Genomic DNA, 23,872 nt, shown 5'->3' with positions numbered 1-23,872 from the left:
CTCGATTGCACTCGGTCGATAAGGGAGGCGAGGCGAACAGGTGACGACATCGTTGTCATACTCTCGTGATTTCATAACACGCCATTTTCTTTGTGCGAAGCGCTGGAGCGCGGAGGTGTTTTCACAGGCCGTGTTCCCTGACGAGTGTTCCCCCAGGTAACGTTCGCGCGACGTCCCGACGCGTTCCCGTTCCCCCGTCCCACGGAGGGGGAACTCCGCGTCGCCCGCGGGAGACGCGGTCGACGTGTGGATCGCGCGTCCGCCCCGTTTCCCTCCGCGTAATACGCGCCGTGCCCCGCGAGTTGACCGAGAGCAGCAGCTCCGGACCAGCTGCCCCGCGGGTGACAGCTTTCGTCGGGAGACGCGCAGTCGAACGAATTCCGCTCTCGCGTCGCGACGCTCATCTCCCGCGTCCGTCCCCGTCCGCGCTCTCGTTACGTTATCGTTATCGTTGCATCTCCGAATTTATTTCCGGAAGTGATCGTTCGACGGTGACCGCCGAATACCTCGCGCGGTCTCGGGAGGAAAGTTCCTCTCTCTTTCTTTCTTTCTCTCTCTCTCGCTCGCTCGCTCGTTCGCTCTCTCTCTCGCTGTTTTTTTTTCTCGGCGAGTGCGTTGTACGTACGTCATTGCTACTGATCTCCTCGTCAACGCTGTTAGATGATTCATGTGATCGATCATTCCTCCCGGACGCTCGGCGTTCTGATAATCGTGCGGTGTAGTTGTGGTTTTCTTTTTTTTATTCGGCGCATTTGACAGATTGTGTAAATAGCGGGAAGGGGCACGGGGTAGGGTAATGTCAGAGGCTGGAGCTCGGTATTTACGATTCGAGAAGGCACCTGGTGCTCCGCCTTCGATAGCCGAGATTTTTTGGCCTCGCGTAGCACGATGAAACTTTTTGAGAAATTATAATTATTTTAGCATCGATGCAGCAACGATTTTTAACTTGTTAGCTCTTAAATATTATTAAATTGCAGCTGATCAATTTTTGGAGATACAGCTTGTAGATTGTAGAATATTATTTTTGGATTTTAGTTTTGCTTACAAAGACTAAAAAAAATGTAAGAATGTAATACAATTTTTATTATATATTTGTATGAAAATAGAGTAAACATTTGAATTATATATCTCGCCCGCTGACATTTATTATATGTATGCTTAAATTGTTATTTGGGGTATTAAATATTTTAAGTTCTTTTATAAAAATTTGGATAGAAAGATTTATATTAATGTGAATTTATTTGAAGACACTAAAATTCTTTCCTGCGTGTTCTTTGGTCATGAATCATCTATCAGTCTGATATTAAAGAAGAATCATATTACACAAATATATATATATATGCTTGATGATAAGGAATTCTGTATTAGTCACAGCAGCTTTTATTTTTAAATTGTACAACGATCTTTGCTCTGAGCATCTATTCGTACGAGAATTAATTTTTAACGTTGCTTTGCATCTTTCCAGCGAAGAATGGCGTCTCGCAAGAAAGTGTTGCTGAAAGTCATTATCCTCGGGGATTCAGGAGTCGGGAAGACATCTCTGATGAACCAGTATGTCAATAAGAAGTTTAGTAATCAATACAAAGCGACAATAGGGGCGGATTTTTTGACCAAGGAAGTGATGGTGGAGGATAGAATAGTCACCATGCAGGTAATCCTCGCGTCTAATTTAGTTATTTTAACGTGTTGCCGCGATACCTTGTATTTCTAATAAGGTTCCTTCTTGTCTTAGATTTGGGATACCGCCGGGCAGGAGAGGTTTCAATCGTTAGGAGTGGCTTTTTACAGAGGCGCGGACTGTTGCGTCCTGGTATTCGATGTATCCGCTCCGACTAGCTTCAAATCCCTAGATTCATGGAGAGATGAATTTTTAATTCAAGCGTCGCCCCGAGATCCGGACAACTTTCCGTTTGTCGTGCTCGGGAACAAAGTAGATCTTGAATCAAGAGCGGTGAGTAAAATAATTTTAAAATCTTGAAACTAATTTAATCTTTTATTTAGTTTCATATAGTTATTATAAACTAAATATTAAAATTATATTAAAGATGTGTGTTAATGTAGTATTAAAGATAAGTTATGACTTGTGCTTTCGACATTTATATATAATTCACATTTAATGTACGTTCTTTCTGTGTCTTGTGTTTTAGGTCTCCAGTAAGAGAGCACAACAGTGGTGTCAATCAAAGAACAATATTCCATATTTTGAAACTAGTGCAAAAGAGGCTATTAATGTCGAGCAAGCTTTCCAAACGATAGCTAAAAACGCTTTAGCTCAAGAAAGTGAAGTGAGTATATTAGTAGGCGCAATGGGGACATTTTTTTTTATTGATTTCTGCGTATTTCAACTTTATATCTTTGTAAATTCTAGGTCGAACTTTACAATGAATTCCCGGATCAAATCAAATTGACCAACGACCAAAGAAGCAACGGTAGAGGTGATTCATGTGCTTGCTAGGTCTTGGAACAGTGGTAATATCTCGAATGACTAATAAAGAATGCACAGGTCAGATACATTCACGTCACCTGCGCGTAAAGGACGCGGAGAATTTATATTGCGATGAGCTTTATGTGTGCAGGAAGTCACGAAATTTCTTTCTTTATCTCAACGTGTTATTAATACAATCTTCCTCTGTGTCCGTGAAACAAAAAAAGAAAACGTCTCAATATTCTTGAAATAATTTTGTTCAAACGGTCGCGTTAGTGCACGGTAAAGAGAAAAGAAGTAACGAGTTAAATCCATACGTAAAGGAACGTGTACAAACTATCTCGATATACATACATATAATATCTATATATAATTGTTTTTATAAACGTGCGTATGGGAGTAAGATATATATCCGACTTCCTGACCTGGAATATCGCAATTTTGAATTATCTACTCCCGCTGGACTTGACTTGTCACATATAGGTCCTCTATCTCTATGTTATTCTTTAAGTCAAGGATTCGCATCTCGTTTTTAAGTATTGTAATATTGCTCTCTTATCGGGTATGGCGAAACATAGTCTATCTTTTTCTCTTATTTTCTTTTTATCTCGAGTCTTGATAGTTTGTTATCGATTAATTTTCACCGGAACAATAATAGCTCGAGATTTTCGAACGATATGTAGGAGTCGTTGTTGCACCAGAGAGGATAATATATGGGTCGGGAACACAGTTAGCGGTACACTGTTAGTAAATTATAATAAAAGAACTTGCTCATAATTTGTTAAGTACAATTGCATTTACAGAGGAGCTCTAGTGCATATAGCTTATTATACCTTAGACAGAACCGAATACTTGCTGTCAGTAAAAATGGTTCATATGAAATAGAACGAAAATAAGATAAAGTTACTAAGATACTTTGTAGTATGTCTCGTAAGATGTTTTAACCAGTCTGAAATTCACGCGAATGGCACGGCGTAAACTCCTCAAATCTTTGTTTTCTATTCGGAAAAATTCTCAATTGTTATATATATACATATATATATATTGAAATATAAAATTATATTATAAAAATTTTGGCTTGTTGCGCACGTATTATGATGCTAAACATGTTATTTTGTTCATATATGTATTTTTAACTTAGGGATGTTTGTATGGCCATCCCGATTTAGGAAGAAAAAGAAGAGAATTCGTTGCAGACCTGACTTAGAAAATAAATTTCCCTTTCGCTGGATATGTTGTCTGTAATACATTTTGCAAAAGATACTTTTCAAGTTTTCGAGCGCGCGCGTTTCGGCGAAGTCCCGAATTTTCCCCTCTGAAACGAGATTCCTCTTCTTGTACCGCGATGCACACCGATTTTTAAGATTTTTTACTGTACAGTAGGATCCCAAGTGCGCGGTAAGTTAATCGTCAATTGTATGGTCTATCGAACAGTTTTACGCAGACTATATTTTGTAAATAAGACAGCATATATAATCCACTTAGGAAAATTTAATGTTATAAAAATGAATCTTTATATCTTGATAGCCATATCAAATAAGTATGCGCTTGTAATATTTTAATTCTACTTATAGTCCTTATTAGAGCAGTAACTAAACCTAACGGCGTGTGATATTTATTTCGATGGAGGGAGCGAGCTTTTACATAGTTGGTGCGAGACACGAGGAGTATTTACATTAATGCTGTATTTCAGATTTTTGTAGTAAAGAAAAAAAAAGAAAAGAAATGATTGTGCGCCCATTAAGATGTGTTTAAATGTTTTAAGATTCGATTTCCTAGGAAGATAGAGAGAGAGAGAGTGAGAGAGAGAGAGAGAGAGAGCAAGGTAAGCATGCTTTTCCCCAGTAGTAATGTAGCACGATAGTATTATGCATCGCGGTACCGGTAATTGCCACCCAAGTCGTTCCGTTAATCCTCGGTTGTTTGCCAGTCTCTGGATTTATAATTAGATTTGGCGAAACTTCAACTTCGTCAGGAGCTTCTAATGCACGATCCTTCCCTTCCCAAATTATGTTTGCTTATAACGAGTATATGACCATCAGCGCGCACATAAAATTACTTTCCGCGTGGGCGAAATCCTCTAATATAATTGACGTCTAAACTGATCCACTTAAAAGTCTTCATCAAAGGAACAATCGAACTCAATTATCGATATCCGCTATTTCTGGGCCACCCTGTGTATATATAACATTCTAATAAAGTAAAAATTTAGCGTGTGAAATATATGCATGCGCAGGGTATCCCAAAAATCGCACACATCTACATTACTTGCCGAAGAATGATGATTAACTGTATCAATAGCTTTTGATTGCTAAACGATTAACACTTGAAGGGCTCCCGAAGGGGCTCGAGAGTTCTAGGGATGCAGATGAATAATAAAAATCTAACAGACTTCTAATATTTAAGGCGCAACTGTCAAGATGTTTGATATGTGTGAAGTGTAATAGATGTAAAAGGCGAAGTCCAATCGAGCTTTCATTACGGAAAAGTTGATTTTAAATTTGTCGAAGAATCAACAGAGAAGGTGCGCGATTTCTGAGACGCTCTGTATATATATGGCAGTGCGAGGTATTCGTGCTGTCAAGTGTGCTTTCATGGGTCTACGCATATATACGTATGCACGTGTATATAAGTGAAGATAATCATGACCATGGCGATTATAATTAATGATATGTATAATTCTATCGGAGTATGTTAATGATAAATATAATTATAAATAATACTATTGTTATTATTGCTGCCGCTATTGCTGTTACTGTTACTATTCCCACTACACTCTCGTTATCCCTAACAATCAATACGTTCACAGCGAAGATTAAAGTAATCAAATATAATTGTTTGATGTAACCATAAATTTTTATTTTTAACATATCTGCAATACGTAGTTACGATCCGAAGCGAGACGCGTTTCGATTGCACAATGAATACGAATACAATTTGACCTATAACTATATTATGTGATATTTACAGAGAAAAGATGCACACCGCTAAATAAGCTATTTCTTATTCAAAAAAAAAATAATGTGGACTAATTTAAAACCGATCAATTGATGTCTATAGATTAATAATTAATGCTTTCAATTAAAGGTAAGGTACAAATTAGAAAAATAGAAAATTTAATTAGAGGCTCATATCGAATTAGTTTTTTCTTGTCGAAATTTAAAGCTTTCGAGGTGAATAACTAGAAAATAGTTGGCAGTTTAGGATCCTCAGGGACCTCAGGTGCATTTCTTATGCAATTGTCGGTATAATTAACGATATCCGTGCTGAAAGTGCGGATGTCAGCGGCGTTCATTGTTATGCCACTCCTCACGTCTGCAATCATTTTCGTATACGTGACTCCCGCGGTGGCTGTCACTTTCTTGGCATAATTACTGACACTGTCCAGCGATGCTCTGCTCAGATCAATCTTCTCCACAACGCAGACTTGCATTTTAAGAAAGGTCGGAGAGTAACAGTTTGGCATGATGGCGTCCAAATCGATCAGCAATTTTTTCACCGCCTGGAAAAATATTTAATCAAAGTTAATATCCATGTCTGTTACAAATTGCAATAATCCTTCTGTCAACAACCATAATGTAATTATGTAGAAACTGAACGTGTCTATATCACGTATATTTCAGCAATCAAAAGTTATTAATACCGAGAGTGCAATTTTATAGTGTATTTTATAGTATCAGGATTTTCATAATCGTGATTACAATGAAAAAAAAAATGTTCCCATGATTCTAATAAATAAATTAATTTTAGCAAGTAATGAAGATTATTAATCATGAATTGAAAATGACAATTACCTCAATAATGATGGCCACGTTTGCTAATGGGCCTTTCATGGCCGAATAGCCGTTTTCGATGCACGCCTCCAATTTAGCAATCGCATTTGTGTTTATCGTCTCCAGATTATTCCTTGCGTAATCGTCACACTCGTCTACATTTTTACCCTGTTCTCTTCCCTTGTCGACAGATGACTAAAAAAGTAATAAATATATTTTATATATTATATGTTTCTCTCTCACAATCCGTTTTAAAAACTGGTACTGTTGACTCCGATTGTAATTATAATATTAAATATATTTCTCTTATATTATGATCCGACTCGTGCACGTGTATTTGTCTTCTGCTTTATTTTTGAAATGATAAAAATAAAAGATACTCACATCGACATTTTCGAATGCCTCGTCGATAGTATTGTGAATATCGAGCAAAGCGTCGATTTTCAGTTCGTTAAGTTCAATCTCCAGATTCTGCTTCGTTCGCCTCTCGAAACGTGATATATTGTTAAATGTAGCTTCGGTGACTGCTTTGCGTATCTTCACCAATCGCTCGAGATTGCGCGAGGGGTCTGTCACATTTTGCTCCAATGCCTTAGAAAAGATAATATGAGCTTCGTTATTGAGATATATAAAAGTGATATAAAAATAGCAGTATCTCTGATGTGCGTTTTCTCAAAAGAAAAGAAGAAAAAAGTTCTACTTTAATTATAAGAATTACCTAATAAAATAACGGATACAATTATAGATATTTTCAATCTTTGCAGACAAAATATCGGTGAAACTTTAGTCTAAAAGCGAAAGAATTATCGATTACATTCTTTTCCTAAGTATGTCTATTTTAGAACGATTAAATTAGATTTTTCTTCTTTAATTAAAAATAAATCGTTACGTTAAATATAATATTTGTAGGACTCACATGAACTGCGCACAGCAGTGCCAAGATACAAATAATGCTCCTCATTTTGCCGTTTCACTGATTGTGTTGAAGAAACGAGATTTTTTTCGCCGTTACTTTTATTCCATTTTTATATATAAGACAAGACAGCTTATGATAACGAATGATAACGATATTACTCAACTATATCCACTATATCCATTAAAGTAAAGATTTGATCTGAATGATGTGTAAATGTTATCGAACACGTTTATTATCGCTATAAGTGTGTTTCAACATTGCTTCACATCATCATCACTTGTTTGTAACAGGAAAATGCACTTTCGAAGGAATTTTAGAGTCGAGTAATATTCTAGATTCGTTCGACGTTTTTGTCCCTGAAAAAAAATCAATACATAAGATCTCAGGAAGGAAACCACTTGCGAAGAGAAGAACCATGTTAGTTTATCACATACTACGATTATTGTGATTATCAGAATGATAAGAAACCAGAAATCTCTATAGTCTAGAAAATATATGGACTTAGAGTATATAAGAGTCCATATATCATATTAAGATATGTTATGATCATTAAAATGTTTGTCATCTATAGATTAATAAATTAATATTTGTTTTCCTAAAACTAAAGAAAAATTACTAAAAAGGACTTGAGCTAAATATTAAGTTAATCACGCACTTCTACTCTGTTCCCGCAGACTGAACACAGGTGGACAACGAAAATGATCTGCCTAGAAAAGACTAATCTAACGCGGCACTGTTCTCCACTGCGAGAATAGATCCATTTTTTATTAATCGTGTACATACGAATAAATCTGTCATTTTTTGTACACAGCGGAGAAATTGCATAGAATTTATATGCCACTTAAAATGAAATAATCGCGTGGACTTTTTGTTATAACAATCAACTATCTTTTATCTATGTCGTTATAGGTGAAGAAAATTGCATAAGATGATTGCACATGTAATTCGCATAAAGGTCTGTCAATGTGATATAAACGGATTGTACGTGCACTTAGAACGCATATTTTTCGTGTGCCATTTTAGAATTTCTGAAGGCTTGCTTATGCGTCTATGGAAATATTCTCACTTTTATAATCTATAGAGTAGACATGTGGCGTTGATCTTGGAGAAACTCTTACAATTTATATATAATCTTGCATCTGAAAAATCAAACAGTTTACTTCAACGGCAAGTTTAAAAGAGAAAAACCATTATTCATCATTAAAATAATTTAATTCATAATAAAGTTTTCATTAACGAGTTAAAATCGGCAGTACATTGAAACCGAGTACAGAATGAAAATCGATACATATCGAACGCGCGTTGAGATCGGTTATTTAAGATAAATCGGTTACTTATTGGGAAAGCCGACGTCCCGGCCCTGTCACAATGGGTATCGTCCAAGCGTTTATCAACAAACGCGACAAGCTCTTCGTGACTTCGGACAGCCCGGAAGAACGTTCCCTGTCATGCGTTCCCTGTTACGAGGAGGTGGACAGGAAGCCCGGTAATCCCAGCAGCTTCGAGGACCTCCACGCGAAAACCAAGGATCTCTATCCGCAGAACTTCGAGGGCGCGTACTTGTTGCTGAGGAAAACCCTGAGCAAGCACTTCAACGCGACTTACAAGATAACCCTGAGCTCCGTGACGCCGTACGGCCTCAAGTTCGGCGTGAATTACGTCGGTACCAAGCGGGTGGGACTCACGGAGAGGTACCCGGTGATCTCGGGCGAGATCACACCCAGCGGTAACATGAGCGCCAGCTTCGTGCACACGCTCGGCTGTAGATACAGATTCAAGCTCGCTACGCAGATCGTCGACAAGAAGTACAAGGCGTTCAGTTCCGGTCTGGAGTACCGCTCGGACGACTGCACCCTGGCGCTCACCCTGGCGAATCCGGACCTCGCGAGGCTGCACGGCACGCTGGTGTTGCACTATCTGCAGGCGGTCACGCCGAGGATCACCCTCGGCACGGAGATCGCGTGTCTACGCGGCTCCCTGATACCCGGCGGCCAGCAGACGCTGATGTGCGCCGCGTTCCGGCACAGCACCGGCCCCACCACGTTGTCCGCCACGTTCGGCGAGGCCGGCATTCACGTCTGCTACCATCGGAAGGCGAGCGAGCAGCTGCAGCTCGGCGTCGAGATCGAGACGAACACGCGGATACACGAGTCCGTGGGCACGATCGTGTACCGCGTCGACATCCCGTACGCGGACTTTATCTGCCGGGGATTCGTCAATTCGGAGACCAGCATGGGCGCCGTGTTCGAGAAGAGGCTGCACCCGATCCCCGGGGCCTCGTTAATCATAAGCGGCTTCCTGAATCACAAGAGGCAGCAGTTCCGCGTCGGCGTCGGCCTGAACGTCGGCTAACAACGTTCCTTAATTCCTCGCCAGGAGTACAATACTGTATATTGCAAATTTTGGACATTCTCTCAGAGACCGCCTTCTCTGTAGAATCTTGGAAGCTTTTCGTGTGTCGCGATATCGCTCGGATAGAGAAAAGACAAGACGAAATAGAAAGTTTCATGTCCCTGATTCAGCTTAAAGAAAATCATTTTCCAAAAGTCCGTTTGAATATTGGGACACATCGTAAATCTAATTGCATATACCGGAACACGATTTTGATATGCACTCACTTTTTACGTGGCAGGAGAATCTCCACGCGCGGAAACTATTAAATACTTATATTGTTAGATAGTTTGGAATGCGAACCTTTTTACAATAACATACCAAACGCAATCATGTGTAACTTAGTAAAGTAACTTCAATCTCACTCATTAGTGTTTTATAGAAAGTAACTTTTTTTATACTCAATAAATCATTTTTATAATTACGATATTTAAACAATGCCTTTGATGATTTTTAATCAACATTAAGAAAACAAATCAATTGCTCTAATCGTCTCCGTTAGCTATTCGCTCATCTAAATTGTCCTGTTCCGCGTGCAAGGCCGTAGACTTCAATTTATCGAAATTCGCTTCGAACTTGTCGCTCAGAAGTCCATTTTCGTCGGCGTATTCTAAGATATCACAAATTAATGGTGATTCGACTCCCAGAACGTATTCACACGTTTTTGGTTCCAGTAAAAATAACGATACACTGGATGGGCTTGCAGTATGGTTCTCCACGCATTTCAATTTTACCTAAAGCAAAAACAAACGGTGAGGAAAGTGCACAAAATTGTTCGATAAATTATAATATTTATAAGAAGCCACTTTTTTGGTTTGGAGAAAGATTATTATGGATCAAGACTCGTGAATTTCAGATGGAGCATTTAAAAAATCGCGACAGAAACGGACACCTCAAAATTTCTCTTGCAATCAAAGGTAATTTTTATCTTTTTCCAAACCATCTTTCAACAGGCTTAATACCAACGCATACTTCGGTTTGTCTAGAAGTTCCAGTCTTATCACAGCTACTTCCGTCGCTGTAAAAGTGTGAGAGGTGTTTCCTTAATTCTAACGGTTTAGGTTTCTTGTGTGGATGCGCGGCGATCCAATCCAAATGCTTCTGTTTGTCAAATCTACCAAGATTGACAATCGTCTTTGTGCCATCTCGTTCTATGTGGTACTGAACGACAGAACGTCCGTAGCAAAACTCGTACTTCCACCAACCATTGCCCTAATAACGGATTAAAAAAAAACACACCGTTAAAAATGTACGTTCAGTGAGAATAAAATAAATCATAACTATGGATACTTGCTCCGTTCAGGCAGTTCTTTCCGCTGAGGAAATTCTGGACAGGACTAACTTCGGCAGGACTGACATTCTGATCAGTCTGTATTGCATTGATAGATTCGTCGATACTACCATGCTTATCCGGGACATCCAGTGGATGTATCTCAACCCTCACTCTTGGCTCGCCATCCTGTAATTTATTCATTGCAATATAGACTACGCTTTGAAATTATATATAATATTTATAAAAAGCACCCCATTTTTCTTTTACTTGATTATGAAAAGGATTATTATCGTGCATATGTACAATTAATGTGTGCAAACTGTAGCATGATATAATGGATCGTCTCAAGTGCATACGAAGTGATTATATATCATTATTACGTTGTTCATTCAACGCTTTTGTTACTATATAATAATATACTATATGTAGCAATGATAACGACATACATATAACCGCACAATGTATATAATACCTACTCTAGTGAGATATAAGGATAAGAAATTATATCTTATGTAACGATATAATTTTACAAGAAAAGGAAGAATTAAACATTCGTGAAGTAATAGTGGACACCGTGTCGGAATATGTAGATAAAGAAGGGACAGAATAAAAACAACATTTGCACAAGCTAATGGTACTACGTAATGATCGACAAGCGTTAATCCTGTTCCCATATATGCAAAATATTCTGACCTGGCCCTCCTTATCTACATGGAGGATTGCAAACACTTTCTGCTGCTTGTCATCCTGTGCAACAAATAATTAAGACAGTAAATAAATAGTAAACAAACTGAAAGAGAGAGTCAAGTGTCGAAAACTAAAAAGTTACAGAATGCTATTAGATTGCTATTATTTATCAAAATTATACAAGCTTCAATTAAATCTAAGCGTACTAATTGTTTAGAGAGTAGAAGCAGTATTCTCTATATTACTCTGTAAAATTTTCAGATCTAAAAATCATTTAAAGTTTTATTAGTACGCCACACAAGCCTTTGCTATTAATACATATCGTTATCTCTCTACAGAATACTTGATTCAATTGATAAAAACTAAAAAGATACGGCTATTAATAAACGAAATATAAATATGTGCCAAACGATATATTTTAAGGTAGAAAATAAAGAGAAGGTTTAAGAAGTCTGGAAACGTCAAGTACACTTCACAAATTTACCCTCGCTTGTTGATGTCGCATCTTTAGACTGTCGAGCTCCATCACCATAAGCGACTTTGGTTTCCTTGGCGCATTGTCCACGGGCAGGCATGTGATTTCATTCTCCCCGGTGTCTTGCGGCTTGTAATCGGGATGATTGCACAACACCGGCGACAGTACGATCGCCTCGTATTCGCAGGACATGGTTTCTTTCAGCGAATACACGTCGTGTTTACCGTGCTTGTAACAGACGTACAGTACCTTGATGATTCTCGGCTTGTTATTCAAGTCGCACATCGTGCCGTCGGTCATCTCGATCTCGAGGTACGGCATATTAATCCCGTCGATCTTCTTGATGGGTATATTCGACTTCCTGTTCGGATTCTTCGCCTGCTCGTTATAATAGGCCAAGAGCTTCGCCTTTTGCTCCGTGTCCAACGTGCCGAGGTAATATTCTTGCATCTTGATCTTCTTTCCTTCTCTGTCCTCATGATACTGCCGCACAAATCTACCGTGGCACAGCTCGTAAGTCCAGTATGACTCTAGCTATGTGATAGAATTGAATCGAGGTGAAAAACGGTGTCGATGAACAATATTCCTCGATGAAAATGTACGACTGACGAAAAGGAATTGTAGTACAAGTAGATGAAGACATAATTGAATAAAATAAATATACAATTTAAATATATAAATAATAAAATATAGAAGTAACGGTACCCAGGTAGGAAGCACATATCATTTTGACGTCAAAATGACATGTGCTTTCTACTTGGGTAGATGTACGATGTACGTAAATGCTTATATTGCTTCCTACCCTGTAGGAACAGCTGTTTTGCGCAAACATCGGCAGCAGAAGCTGTACCGGATTCGGCCCGTCGTACGTCTCGCTGTACTCATGCTCCTCCTCCGTCGCGTCCGGGATGACGCACCTGTACCGCTCGTTGTTCGCGGTGGTGATGAAATACGGCTCGGCGTTCGGCAGAGGGTCCTGGAGAAAGGGAGGAAACCGGACGGAGCACACGTCGGTACAAAATGACGGTATCGTCGCTCGCGAGTTCACGGCGATCGGGACACAGATGACGGGATCGCGCCGGGTGTACTCACCAGCAGTTCCGTGTCGCTCTTCCCGGGCCAGTTGATCTTGAATATAACCGTGTCGTCGAAGTGCCGAAAGTCGTGGCCGTGAACGAGGGTGACGAGCACGCACAGCGCATTGTAGACGCCCCAATAGTTTCCCCACATCTTTCGCGGCTATTCTATCATGTTTCGATCGCCGCGCAATACCTCAAACATGTCATGTGCGTCAAACGTGTGTTGTAATTGACAGCCTGCGCTTTCGTGTCCGCTCGCGATTTGCCTGCGGCGACAGGTGGGACGGCACGGAGCTGACGGAGCACGGAGGCGGGAGATGGCGGGAGAGGACGACGACGTATATATCAGCGGAAAAAAGATATTTTCAAACGTCGTCTGCATGACTTCTTTTCACTGACGTGAAGCCGGTATCGCATGGCGCGACGAACTGCGCATCCGTCGGCGAGCGCCGATTGGTCCATCGCTAAATAGAGAATTTCTTATCTCGCTTCGGAAAAACAATCACTCGTATTTTCTCAGAAATTTTCAAAGAATTTCTCATGTATTTTTATGAAAAATTCTGAAAAATGTGTAAAATTGTTCAGAAATAATACTTCTGAAATAAATACTTTCAGAAATAATTGGATGAGGATTCAATTTCAAATTTTTTACACCTCTTCATCTTTCTTTCAATCTGATTTCCTCCATTTTCTATCAATGCAGATTAACTTTAATCTCGATTTAATTTACTTTTATCTCCTTTCAGTTCTAAGAATTAGAAAAAAGCTCAGAAGTAATTTAATCAAAAAATTTGGAGTAACAATAGAAATGGACATGAGCCTTTGATGGACCCGCTTCCGGAGTATTTCGCGCTTCCGCTGCCAGGTGTCCCCGCGAGGGATCGATTCATTCAAGGCTCTCGACAGTCTCTCGTGGTCTCTCGACACTCGCCCCTCTCGCTAACGCACGCCCGTTGGATTTCGTGACGAGGGTGGACGAGAGAGAGAAGAGAGATCGGCCCGACGCATCGCGAGGTGTATTCCGCGGACACAATCGGAACGGTTTTTTTTCCCCCCTTATCTCCCGTCCGTTCTCGGGTCGGAGTTGACACGAGGCAACGAAACGCGTGATATCCCTCCGCGCCGGACGCAGCAATGTCGGACACACGGCGACGTCGTAAATCCAACCAGTCATGCGGTTCCGACGATCTCTCGGACTCGTACGAGGAGGAGCTGAACGCGACGAAGGAGACCCAGGTAAGCCCGCGCGGGTAAACCTCTCGGCATCGAGGGATGGATCCGCCGAGAGGGATCCTCCCTCCGTCAACCTCGGCCCCCCGTCGCGCCCCGTTTTCGCGCTTCCTCGCCGAGTGTCGGGGAACGGCAGAAATCGGGAGCAAAGAGTCGCCAGCTGAAAACAGGCGACGTGAGGCGGGCCACGGTTTTCGACGCTATTTATTAATTTTAATCTTTGATTACCGTCACGGTGGTCTGCGTTTTTACGACTTTGCACGCCGACCTGCTGCTGACGATGACTGATGATCCCGCGAATATCGTCTTTTCCTCCGAATGTATATTACTGTAGTATGGATGCATGTTTTTGATATCTGGAACGTTCTTTTATCGCTTCGTCAATTGCATCATCAATCTTTTCGCTTCTGGTTGAAGGTACTTCGAGAGAAAAGGAAGGAACAAGCTACTGCCTGTTGGCTTGATGAATGTGTTGGTATATCCGGACTGAGAGAGTTGCGACTTACGTACTTCTATTAAAGTTATAACTTATGTGACAAACAGTATTATTTTAAAGATACAATTTAAAATGATACATGAATCAGGCTTACAATGTCTTTGTTGTTAGCTAATTTCAACTTTATTGTAATATTTAAAATTAATTAGAGAAATGTCAAATTAATATGTAGAGATATTACAATTAATCAAATCTTTCGTTTACAGAAAAAATTAGCTGTTAGTTTGCCAGAGAATTATTGCGCAAAAGAGCTAGCAAAAAATTGTTTAATATGAGTCCTATACTTTTAATATAGTTTTACACTTTGATAAATGTGAAAGATAGAAGAGAGAGGCAAGAAAGAAAAAATCTGTCATCTTCACTTTAGTTTTCACTTTAGTTAGTTTATGTGGTTTAATAGGATTGTACAATAAGATGTATTGTTTTTCCTTTGATGATTATATTGGCTAGATAAAGAACCACAGATAACTAATCAGTGGAATCAATCAATAAACTGAAGGAGATATCTATTAATTGCAGGAAAATAGAAAATGTTATGTACATGTTGTAATTAACACATATAAATAAAACTATAAATAAATATATATAAATTAAAAATACACAGTTAATAAATAATTGAAAATTGATTAAATTCTGGCCATCTATGAATCTTTTAATTCGGAACTAATTTGGACATGTTATATTGACCAATCTTTAATTTTTTTTTTACAGAGTAGCGAACAGACTGATGGGCATCAAGATTCAGAATGTGACATTTATGAAAGCGACTCTGATGTCGAGTCGCAAGAAGGCGGGGAACAACGTGAAAGTGGGGATGGGCAGGAAGAGGAGAAACCGCAGAAAAAGTTGGACGACGACGAGGACAGGCGTAATCCGCAGTATATACCGAAACGAGGAACGTTTTACGAGCATGATGATCGTACGACTGACGAAGTACCTGAAAGTACCACGGAACAGCAAACGAATGTGAAGGAGACCAAGGAGAAGAAGGTGTGGAAAGATAAGGAAGACAGGTGGGACCACGACCGATACAATGACGAAGAGCAAGCTCCAAAAAGACCCGAGGAATTGATAGCAACGTACGGTTATGATATTAGAAACGAAGAAGGGCCACCTAGAGCTAGAAGGAGAAGAAGATATGGGTGAGTTTATCACGGAGTTTTTTTTTTTTTATAAATCTTGATTTCATTGTATTATATACATATCACATATTTTTTCTAGCCGTGGACCCAACAAGTACACAAGGAATTGGGAGGACGAAAACGCTTATGGAAAGGCCACACCTGGTAGACCAAGCAACAGACGCTTCCAAAAAAATAACGAAGATTTTCCTGCTCTTGGTAATAGTAAGGTAAATGCCGCAAAATATACGTTGATTGTCGCGATTGATTATTGCAAGTGTTATTGAATATCTTTGTTTCGTTTCTCTCTTATTTGATACAGGATACTCCGAGCAAGGTAGAGGAACCTGTAATTTCGTCGGCATGGTATAGCAGCAAGAACAAAACACCGAACAAACCCCAAAACTTCCCGCCACTTCAGTCCCAACAGGATGATGTAAATACTAAGCCTGCTAGCGCCTCCAATACATCCATGTATGTGCAACATTTCTTTTTTTATATTTAACAATTTTATTGTGTGACAATAAGATGACGGAATCTCTTGAACAAAAATGTTATTGCAGAAATGAAAATAAAGCGTCATCAGATGAATCTACTAATACATCTTGGAAAAAGGACGGTAGACACGTTACTCAAAATACAAATGGAAGCCCTGGTTCTGGCGGTGACGCCGAAAAATTAGCTAGTACCAAGCCATCCCTAAGGGAGAATAACAAGAGGAATACCCAAGAGTCTGTAAGCTTGGCCGCGAGTAGGACGCGCGGAAGAGGTTTCAAGCCCAATGCTAATAACAACATGGTCACTAACAGAATAGTTGAGAATAAATCGAAAGGACGTGGCCCGGGTCCGGTTACAGTAGAGAATAGAAGGAATAACACCGCGCAGCATAATGAAGAGCATCAACTTGCTCATGATATGAAACAGCAACTCAATATTAATGATAGTGGTCAATATCATCAGCCTGCGCGACACAACAGTGAGTCAAGTATAGCGATATTAAAAGAATAAGAAATTTTATAAATATATTAATAATAGTCAAATTTCTCTTTAACGACAAGACTTGAAAACGTTAGAGAAAATTAAAAATAAAATTAATTTAATTTATCGATTAAATTGAGTAATTATACTTTTTTTATTTTATGTGAGATTATTTTTTTTAGTATTTTTAATAATTAAAAAATGTCTAATTCAAAATATTTATTTGATAATTAAATTAATATAAAACCTAATTTAAACATTCTGAGAGATATTTTTAGGAATGTAGATATAAAAAATTGATTTGTTTCTTCTCTTAGAAAATTTCTTATCGTTGCTTAAATTTTTACTATATACAGTTGCTAATATGTCTAACTTAATCTTTTTTCTAATTTGTAGAAGGTTTTTTCACGTCCTCCAACCAACACAGATCAAACACAGTACCACCTAGAATGCAGCAACAGCAGCAGCAGCAACAACAACCACAACAATCACATCAGCAACAAACGCATTCACAACAACAGACAATACAACAACAACAGCAACAACAGGATAGTTCTGGAAACAGACCTAAACGATATTCCAGTCTTCGTCAACGACCTACCATTTCGGAAACTTCCACGCAACAGAATTATCCATCTCAACATACTCAACACGGATATTTTCCGCCTCAAGGTAATGACATTGCACACGTTGACAATATATCTTACTTTAACGCATGTTTCTAATCCATTTCTTATGATATATGCTTTTACATGGCCTAATACAAGCATGTACTTAACATCCTTAACATTAATGTGTCGCTTGTGCATATGCGTACCTAGCTGGAAATTCAAGAGCCGTTTTGGAATCTCCAGGTAAGAAAAAAAATATATATGTATATAGAAGTTAAAAGTGCATATAGAAGCTATCTAATTATCCCCAGATAAATATCTTTTTTACAATATTTCTCTTTCCAGAAAAACTAAAAAAAAAAAAAAAATTATGTGATAAAGAATATAAAAGAAAATTATTATTCCACATTTATAATATTTTGCAATGGTGATAATAAGATATAGAATTATTTTTATGCACAGATCTTGTTTGATTGATTAAACATATTTTTTCAATTTAGTTTATAAGGTATTGCAAACTGATTTATCATGCGTTAACGTTTTAGGTTACCCACAAGGTCATTTTGAGCAGTCTCCTCCGGTTGCTCCAGCCACAGCACCCATGGCAGGGCAACCTGTCATTTCTCTACCACCCGGTGGGCAAGCTGCTAGCTACGCGCCACCACCGTTTTTAGTACCACCACCACAATTCATACCACCTCAAACAGCACCTCCTAGTATAATTAATTATGTTCCCGGTCCAAATGGCCCGACGTTTCCACCAAACTTTCAAGGTTACCAGGGATATAATCCTTCGGTACAGGTGAGAAGAATAAATCTTTTTAAATATCAAAGTGAAAAAGAAAAAGATGGATGCCATATAATATAAATGCTCCATATTTAATTTTGTGTAATTTAATATTGTAGCCTCAGGGTCCACCACCGCCCCAAGAACTGTACCAACCGCAAGGGTGTACTTACTATAGTCCCGCACAGCAACAGCAACAAGCAGTTCCTTTGCGGCGACCGAAAGCGGCTATACCTATTCTTCCACCACCTGATAATCAGCAGAGCGGTAGAGGAAGAGGTAGAAGCACTCAGCAGTATCAGAATAATCAATCTGGTGGTAACGCGCAACAGACTGAACACGAAGTCAAGAGTGGTAACGCGATGGAAAGTGACGAGAAACCCGTGCCGGGACAATTTGACAGTGCGCAAGTCGAGCAGCCGTGCACGCCGAATCAGGAATCCCAGAACAGTCAGGCTCCAGACGTGATCAGAGCAGTGAACGATACGGCCGGGAAGGTAGAGATCATCGCCAATGCCGACGCTCATATAAAGATTGACGCGTCACCCGTTAGAAAAGATAATTTGGACGATAGCGTCAGTGTTAAGGAACTATTAGAAGCAACTTCTAACGAGAAGAACGCTGTTTCCCACAGTCCAACTCCACAGACATTGGCCGGCGTCGAGACTGAATTAGGTAACATTGAATCCGCAATCCCCGAAAGTACCATCGTCGAGAAAGCTGCAGCCTAAATAAGCGTGATTGTTAACATTTACGCTTCGTATTCATACGAACGTTTTTCCCCGCGATTTGCCGCGCGTTGAAGTGTCGCTTCGCGGAATTATACACGACGCGCGTGGGCGAAACGTTGCTTCGAAAACGTTTCTAGTTTATTCGCATACCCATAATCGTATATTTATTCTGTAATGCAATTGCCCATGCAATCTTTCGCTGTAGAATCAGGGATGCAGAATAACTATTAATCAATTCGTATTCGGAGAAGTGCTTTGAATGCACTATATTTTATAACAGATCGAGAGATAATAAAATTATCATTTCTCGAATGCAGTTGCAGTAAACTAGCTATCTGACGTGTAAACCGCGACATGTAGCTTTAAGGCCATTGATCCGCCACTATAGCCATTTAACGGTTTAAAAACGAAAAATCATGACTTATTTTATAGAATTCATGATTTATTTAACCCTTAAATGCCCCCTGGGGTCCAGCGGACCCCAGACCCTTTAAAATGATATATTTTCAAATGTTCTTGCCAAAAATGGAGCTCATGCTCCCATTGATGATAGTTGAGTGATTGACCTACCCGTTTGTACACTTAGCAGTACTCAGTTTTCTTAATTTTTTATACTATGTTCAAATTGAAATTTTAACAATATAAGCATTTTATTCTCTTTTCTAAGCCTTGAACAACATTGAAAAAAATTTTTATAACTAAAGATAAAAAAATCAATGAGTAAGAAGACATTTTTCATGCTGGGGTCTTTTAGACCCCTCATGTCATTTACGAGATTCTTGAGAGGTGTGGCATTTAAGGGTTAATTTATTTTGTGTAACAAAATGAATTAGACTTTTACTCATATGAATTTGGTTGAAATTGGACTTACAAAGGTATCTCGTAAAATAAGAGAACAAAACGATACAATGCATGTGTGTGTAAATCAAATTACATGTGAAAAAATTCAATGAAATTTTTTTTTATTTGTAATAATTTTTTTTACGCAATAATAATGCAACATATTATATTATATATTATATATGACTGCAGTGACGGATATGAAGCTTTTGAAAGCCTTACTGATAATTGCTTCGGGGTAAAAAAGTTTTTCAAAAAATCGATACGCGAATAATGCTATTAAATATAAGTTTAAAGCATGTAAAAAAGGCGTATTAACATATGGGAACTATAATCCGTATTTGTAATATCTAAAATAGCAGCCTCTTAACGCGCTGAAGTTATTATTGCCTGGAATATTAGGTAACGATGATTTTTTCATATACGAAGTCTATCTATAACTGGTCAATATTTAGCGAGGAACGTTACCGTGTACTAATGTAATATACTTGGCAGCTGCGCGGGCCATGGATTGACACGGTAATTCTATTACATATACTTTTTTCAATGTTATAACTACCTACAGTGCAGGAATGTTTGTAGTTATAATATTAACGAAATACATTTCATTGAATAATGTAAGTGTGCATCTTTTTGTATGTGTATAGAAATAATCTTTTTTTTTTTTTACATGCAATCGGGATAATATTTAATTTAACAGATGTCTGTTCTATCCGTCTGCCTTCCTTACGCATTTCTGCACTCTTTTTTCTCGTCTCCTAGCTTCGTTTGAAAAGAGAAGAGACCACGGTCTTATTTTGCAGAACAGAAAATATGCGGAAGCACAACAGGAATGTGAACAACAGTTCATCGGATATCTTTTTAGTTTTCTCTTCTATATTATGATGAATTCTCTTTTATTATATTTTATTTACACGTTTCCGGCCGTTGTCATAAAGATAATATAAAGTACTTTTTTTTTTCTTTCGCGATATTAAGATATGCCTCTAAGATCTAACTCGAATATACTAGAGTGTTTAATCAATGAAGTAGATAATTATTTTTGTGAATACATTAAAAACAGCGAGAGCGGCATTGAGACGAAGCGATCAATTAATTTCATTTCTAACTCGCCACGATTATTAACGTCTAGGAATATACGGCAAAATTATGCAAAGCCTTAAACAAAATTCTATTGAAAAAAAAAAAGATATAAAAACTCTCGATAAGGGATTTATACACGGTGAACGGCACTTCTGCGCAATAAAAATGTAAATTTAAGTGGAAACGAAGCGAGAGGAAGAACACGTCATTCGCTGTAGCATATTGTACAGTTTATAAAAACTAATATTACTAGTAATAACTTTATATAATAATTTTAAGCTTTAAACGTTAGGATTACGTACACTTTATTAAACTTTGTAGATATATTTTGATTGATATATCGATTGTATTATAGGAAAAATAAATAATCGCAAGTGTAACACACGAAAACGAAGCATAACTGAGTGCTTTTAAGTGCCGGAATAGGTAGAATATAACGCTTTATATTTACACTCTTGCGTTTATTCTGTTGAATTTTAACGTGCGTCTCTTTAGGTCTCCAATTTTTCAGTTATCGATCTGTGATGTACATTGTTATTACATCTATATCTACAGTATAATAAAGTAAAATGTTTAAAGCAGCAAAAATCTCAACGATATCGTCGTGCACACCTCAGTGTATGCATATTATAATCGCCTATTTACATATTAATTGAATACTATGTGACTCAGTTCATTTCAATTCAACGAAACTTTAAGAAAGTTTGTTGAACGAGAGGCTTACTTAAACAGTACATAGGAACAACTCAACTCGATCACATCTACGAATATTACTGAGCTTTCGAGAACTATACTTTATTGCAGTATACAAAGCGCACCTCGTCAAATGTTCTTTCAACTATTTTCTTTGATCAATCTTGATGATTTTTCTCGTCTGAAAAAATGATAAAGATCATTTATCGCAATTTTTTAAATTTTCAACGACTTTCGCCTGTTTCCTCTTGGATCTTGACTCGTCAGGAATCGGTTACTTTCCAGTTGCTAATTATCAAAAAACTATTGTAGATGTCTCGGCATTTTTGTGAAGAAAAGTTGTGGCTTTTAAATTGGTTTAAAGAACCTGGAAAAGAACATTTGACGTAGTTTTAGGGTACGAGAAACGAGAGGCTCATTCTTGCTTCACGTTTTGCGGTACACTGATTATGGCACTGAGAGGTATGATCTCGGTGCTCCGCTGAACGTTATTACTGTTGGACGTCGTGCGAATTGATCTCGTGTAATTTCGAGATTTGTGTTTAAGCGGGTCCGCGATACCCGCGACGTATCCGCGTTTGTGAGCGCAGGTTCCGTCGCTGTGGGAGCACCGGAAGGTACGCCTGAACTCCTTGCGAAACTTCCCTGCAACAAATGTACCCGCATCGTGTAGTCTTCATCATTTAAGTTTGTTTCCGTCGGAATATCCTTTGTGATGACGTAATAGAAAGGTGCGATGTGTAGAGGAAAAATACATAAATTGTGTGAAAAGGGCAATTTTGTGAGCTTTTGCTTTAAGAAAATTTTAAGGAAGCTTTTACTTTAAGAACGTTTTAAGAAAGCTTTCGCTTCGTACGTTAAACTTAGACGCTACAGGATCACTTTAGTGCCTGGAGGATATTACTGTAGTTAATGGAGAAGCGTGAGATATAAAAGGTTTATGCGATAGAGAAACTCGACGCTGCACATTTTAGTATATCTGCAATATCTTTTACGCTGTTTAGGATTTTAGTTTTACTTAAACAAAAAATAAATTATTAAATTATGTTACAGAAGAATTTAAAAACGAAAGGAATAATAATAACGATACTGGGACGGAAAGGAATACCATAATTTTTATATATCTAATATAAGCGAAATATAATATTTGAGAATTTTTGCTAACTTCGAAGATTAGGCATATTTAATTTTACGTATCGGACTTGAGATGTTTCGAACGTTCGAAAGCACGCGAATTACTTAAATGTCAACGAATTGTTTCCGCCGCGCATTTTAGTGTTTCAATCCATCATTCTCATGTCGAAGATTACATAAAAAAAAACAAAGGAATTATCGCGACTGATCTCATTTCAAAAACGTTTTCCAGGTATCGTCAAGATATTTCGAATTTCGTTTCCGCGCTAATCGACCGTCGCGATTGGTCCGCTTCGATCGCTCTGATGGATCTGGGTATCGAGAGTGCGATATTGCGATTCTCGAAGTCGGTGCACGATCAAGCGCGAAGCCGCGTTTGAATAGCTCCGACCGTTCTTCGCTACCTGAGAGTGAATTTCGTGCATCGGGAACCGTTCGTTGGCGGTATCGCGCACGGATCGGTCGTGATAATGAACATCGTGTACACGTTGTCGCGCGCGGATATCACGATCTCGGTGTCGGTGTCGGTGACACTTGATATATACTAGCCGAAACGGCAGGTGACGGCAGACGAGAGGGAGATGAAGCCGGCCGAGGTTATTTTTTCTCCGAGGTGCGAAGGTGCATCGAGGTGCATCAAGGCAGACACGCGATTATTGCCAGGTATGTCATTATTTTGTCTTCTCCGATTACGTTCTTGTGTGTGTGCGTGCGTGCGTGTGCGTGTGTGTGTGTGTTGTGTGTTTTGTTACATATATATTATATTTGCGCAAAGTACATAATGACGTAATGGCGTTTGCAGAATAGATTTCTAGGCCCAGTTTCACAAGTGTCGGTTAACTTTTAATCTTAGATTAATTCACATCTTCGTCTCCTTCTAACGTCCCCCTTTAATTTAAGGTTAAAAGTTAACCGACACTTGTAAAACTGGGCCTAAACCTTTATGGAGCTTTCCGGAACGGATTCTGATCGAAATTTTATCGCTAATTGGCTAATTTTAAATTTATTCATTCCGTTACGATCATTCTTTAATTTAATCATATTATAGCGAACCGGAGCGAATCAGCTGGAATTCAGCCAATCAGGTAGCTCGAAGTCTACGTGTGAGAGAGCCCTTAAGGCCTATCCAGACGAACTTGCATATAGGTG

General features: G+C 38.7%; 6 protein-coding genes and 1 long non-coding RNA gene across 13 annotated transcripts in view; 4 read left to right on the top strand and 3 right to left on the bottom strand.

Moving 5' to 3' along the window:
- The first annotated feature begins 14 nt into the window (after window positions 1–14).
- On the top strand, window positions 15–5,147 carry Rab7 (RAS oncogene family member Rab7). The gene is made up of 5 exons (XM_071780564.1): window positions 15–156; window positions 1,466–1,651; window positions 1,733–1,951; window positions 2,148–2,285; window positions 2,369–5,147. The coding sequence occupies exons 2-5, from the start codon at window positions 1,472–1,474 to the stop codon at window positions 2,453–2,455; spliced, it is 624 nt and encodes a 207-aa protein (XP_071636665.1). The 5' UTR covers window positions 15–156; window positions 1,466–1,471; the 3' UTR covers window positions 2,456–5,147.
- LOC139814349 (uncharacterized) lies at window positions 4,459–8,170 on the bottom strand. Its single transcript, XM_071780561.1, has 4 exons — window positions 7,115–8,170; window positions 6,583–6,789; window positions 6,220–6,393; window positions 4,459–5,927 (listed from the first exon to the last, which is right to left on the bottom strand). Exons 1-4 carry the CDS (start codon window positions 7,157–7,159, stop codon window positions 5,607–5,609), a joined length of 747 nt encoding a protein of 248 aa, XP_071636662.1. The 5' UTR covers window positions 7,160–8,170; the 3' UTR covers window positions 4,459–5,606.
- Window positions 8,171–8,422: 252 nt separating this feature from the next.
- Window positions 8,423–9,466, top strand: LOC139814345 (mitochondrial import receptor subunit TOM40 homolog 1). The gene has a single exon (XM_071780557.1). The coding sequence runs from the start codon at window positions 8,483–8,485 to the stop codon at window positions 9,464–9,466; it is 984 nt and encodes a 327-aa protein (XP_071636658.1). The 5' UTR covers window positions 8,423–8,482.
- A 398-nt stretch (window positions 9,467–9,864) lies between these two features.
- Window positions 9,865–13,354, bottom strand: LOC139814336 (endoplasmic reticulum lectin 1). Of its 2 annotated transcripts, XM_071780541.1 has the most exons (7): window positions 13,033–13,354; window positions 12,743–12,916; window positions 11,950–12,474; window positions 11,472–11,525; window positions 10,800–10,964; window positions 10,478–10,717; window positions 9,865–10,239 (listed from the first exon to the last, which is right to left on the bottom strand). In XM_071780541.1, the coding sequence occupies exons 1-7, from the start codon at window positions 13,168–13,170 to the stop codon at window positions 9,991–9,993; spliced, it is 1,545 nt and encodes a 514-aa protein (XP_071636642.1). In that variant the 5' UTR covers window positions 13,171–13,354; the 3' UTR covers window positions 9,865–9,990. The 2 variants fall into 2 exon arrangements, with proteins under 2 accessions (XP_071636642.1, XP_071636643.1); XM_071780542.1 differs by lacking the exon at window positions 11,472–11,525.
- Window positions 13,355–13,792: 438 nt separating this feature from the next.
- Window positions 13,793–20,790, top strand: Btz (CASC3 exon junction complex subunit). Of its 2 annotated transcripts, XM_071780523.1 has the most exons (9): window positions 13,793–14,255; window positions 15,457–15,887; window positions 15,967–16,096; window positions 16,189–16,340; window positions 16,430–16,842; window positions 17,241–17,516; window positions 17,666–17,698; window positions 18,001–18,257; window positions 18,362–20,790. In XM_071780523.1, exons 1-9 carry the CDS (start codon window positions 14,154–14,156, stop codon window positions 18,971–18,973), a joined length of 2,406 nt encoding a protein of 801 aa, XP_071636624.1. In that variant the 5' UTR covers window positions 13,793–14,153; the 3' UTR covers window positions 18,974–20,790. The 2 variants fall into 2 exon arrangements, with proteins under 2 accessions (XP_071636624.1, XP_071636625.1); XM_071780524.1 differs by lacking the exon at window positions 17,666–17,698.
- Window positions 20,791–20,901: 111 nt separating this feature from the next.
- Window positions 20,902–23,872, bottom strand: part of LOC139814338 (orexin receptor type 2) — a 40,400-nt gene continuing 37,429 nt past the window's right edge. For 3 of the 5 annotated variants that reach the window (XM_071780545.1, XM_071780544.1, XM_071780546.1), the window contains exon 7: window positions 20,902–22,234. In XM_071780545.1, the coding sequence (XP_071636646.1) occupies window positions 22,005–22,234 (230 nt within the window). In that variant the 3' untranslated portion in view covers window positions 20,902–22,004. The remainder of the gene's footprint in view (window positions 22,235–23,872) is intronic. The other 2 variants (XR_011732425.1, XR_011732426.1) reach the window with 2 other exon arrangements.
- LOC139814357 (uncharacterized) overlaps window positions 23,024–23,872 on the top strand; it is a 70,129-nt gene continuing 69,280 nt past the window's right edge. The window contains exon 1 of the long non-coding RNA XR_011732431.1: window positions 23,024–23,386. This is a non-coding gene — a long non-coding RNA (uncharacterized lncRNA). The remainder of the gene's footprint in view (window positions 23,387–23,872) is intronic.

This window comes from Temnothorax longispinosus, chromosome 6 (genome assembly GCF_030848805.1).
Source record: "Temnothorax longispinosus isolate EJ_2023e chromosome 6, Tlon_JGU_v1, whole genome shotgun sequence".
Taxonomy (NCBI): domain Eukaryota; kingdom Metazoa; phylum Arthropoda; class Insecta; order Hymenoptera; family Formicidae; genus Temnothorax; species Temnothorax longispinosus.
This window is presented reverse-complemented; position numbering and strand designations above follow the sequence as displayed.

Bases quoted from the DNA above. Each gene is read 5' to 3' on its own strand.
- Rab7 (XM_071780564.1), top strand. From the start codon at position 1,472: ATGGCGTCTCGCAAGAAAGTGTTGCTGAAAGTCATTATCCTCGGGGAT. The intron at 1,952-2,147 runs GTGAGTAAAATA...CTTGTGTTTTAG, and splicing joins TAGATCTTGAATCAAGAGCG to GTCTCCAGTAAGAGAGCACA. The intron at 2,286-2,368 runs GTGAGTATATTA...TGTAAATTCTAG, and splicing joins CTTTAGCTCAAGAAAGTGAA to GTCGAACTTTACAATGAATT.
- LOC139814349 (XM_071780561.1), bottom strand. From the start codon at position 7,159: ATGAGGAGCATTATTTGTATCTTGGCACTGCTGTGCGCAGTTCAT. The intron at 6,394-6,582 runs GTGAGTATCTTT...TTACTTTTTTAG, and splicing joins AGGCATTCGAAAATGTCGAT to TCATCTGTCGACAAGGGAAG. The intron at 5,928-6,219 runs GTAATTGTCATT...ATATTTTTCCAG, and splicing joins ACGTGGCCATCATTATTGAG to GCGGTGAAAAAATTGCTGAT.
- LOC139814345 (XM_071780557.1), top strand. From the start codon at position 8,483: ATGGGTATCGTCCAAGCGTTTATCAACAAACGCGACAAGCTCTTCGTG.
- LOC139814336 (XM_071780541.1), bottom strand. From the start codon at position 13,170: ATGTGGGGAAACTATTGGGGCGTCTACAATGCGCTGTGCGTGCTCGTC. The intron at 11,526-11,949 runs GTAAATTTGTGA...TTTGTTGCACAG, and splicing joins TGCGACATCAACAAGCGAGG to GATGACAAGCAGCAGAAAGT. The intron at 10,240-10,477 runs GTATGCGTTGGT...TTTTTGCTTTAG, and splicing joins GAACTTCTAGACAAACCGAA to GTAAAATTGAAATGCGTGGA.
- Btz (XM_071780523.1), top strand. From the start codon at position 14,154: ATGTCGGACACACGGCGACGTCGTAAATCCAACCAGTCATGCGGTTCC. The intron at 14,256-15,456 runs GTAAGCCCGCGC...TTTTTTTTACAG, and splicing joins ACGCGACGAAGGAGACCCAG to AGTAGCGAACAGACTGATGG. The intron at 15,888-15,966 runs GTGAGTTTATCA...TATTTTTTCTAG, and splicing joins AGAAGGAGAAGAAGATATGG to CCGTGGACCCAACAAGTACA.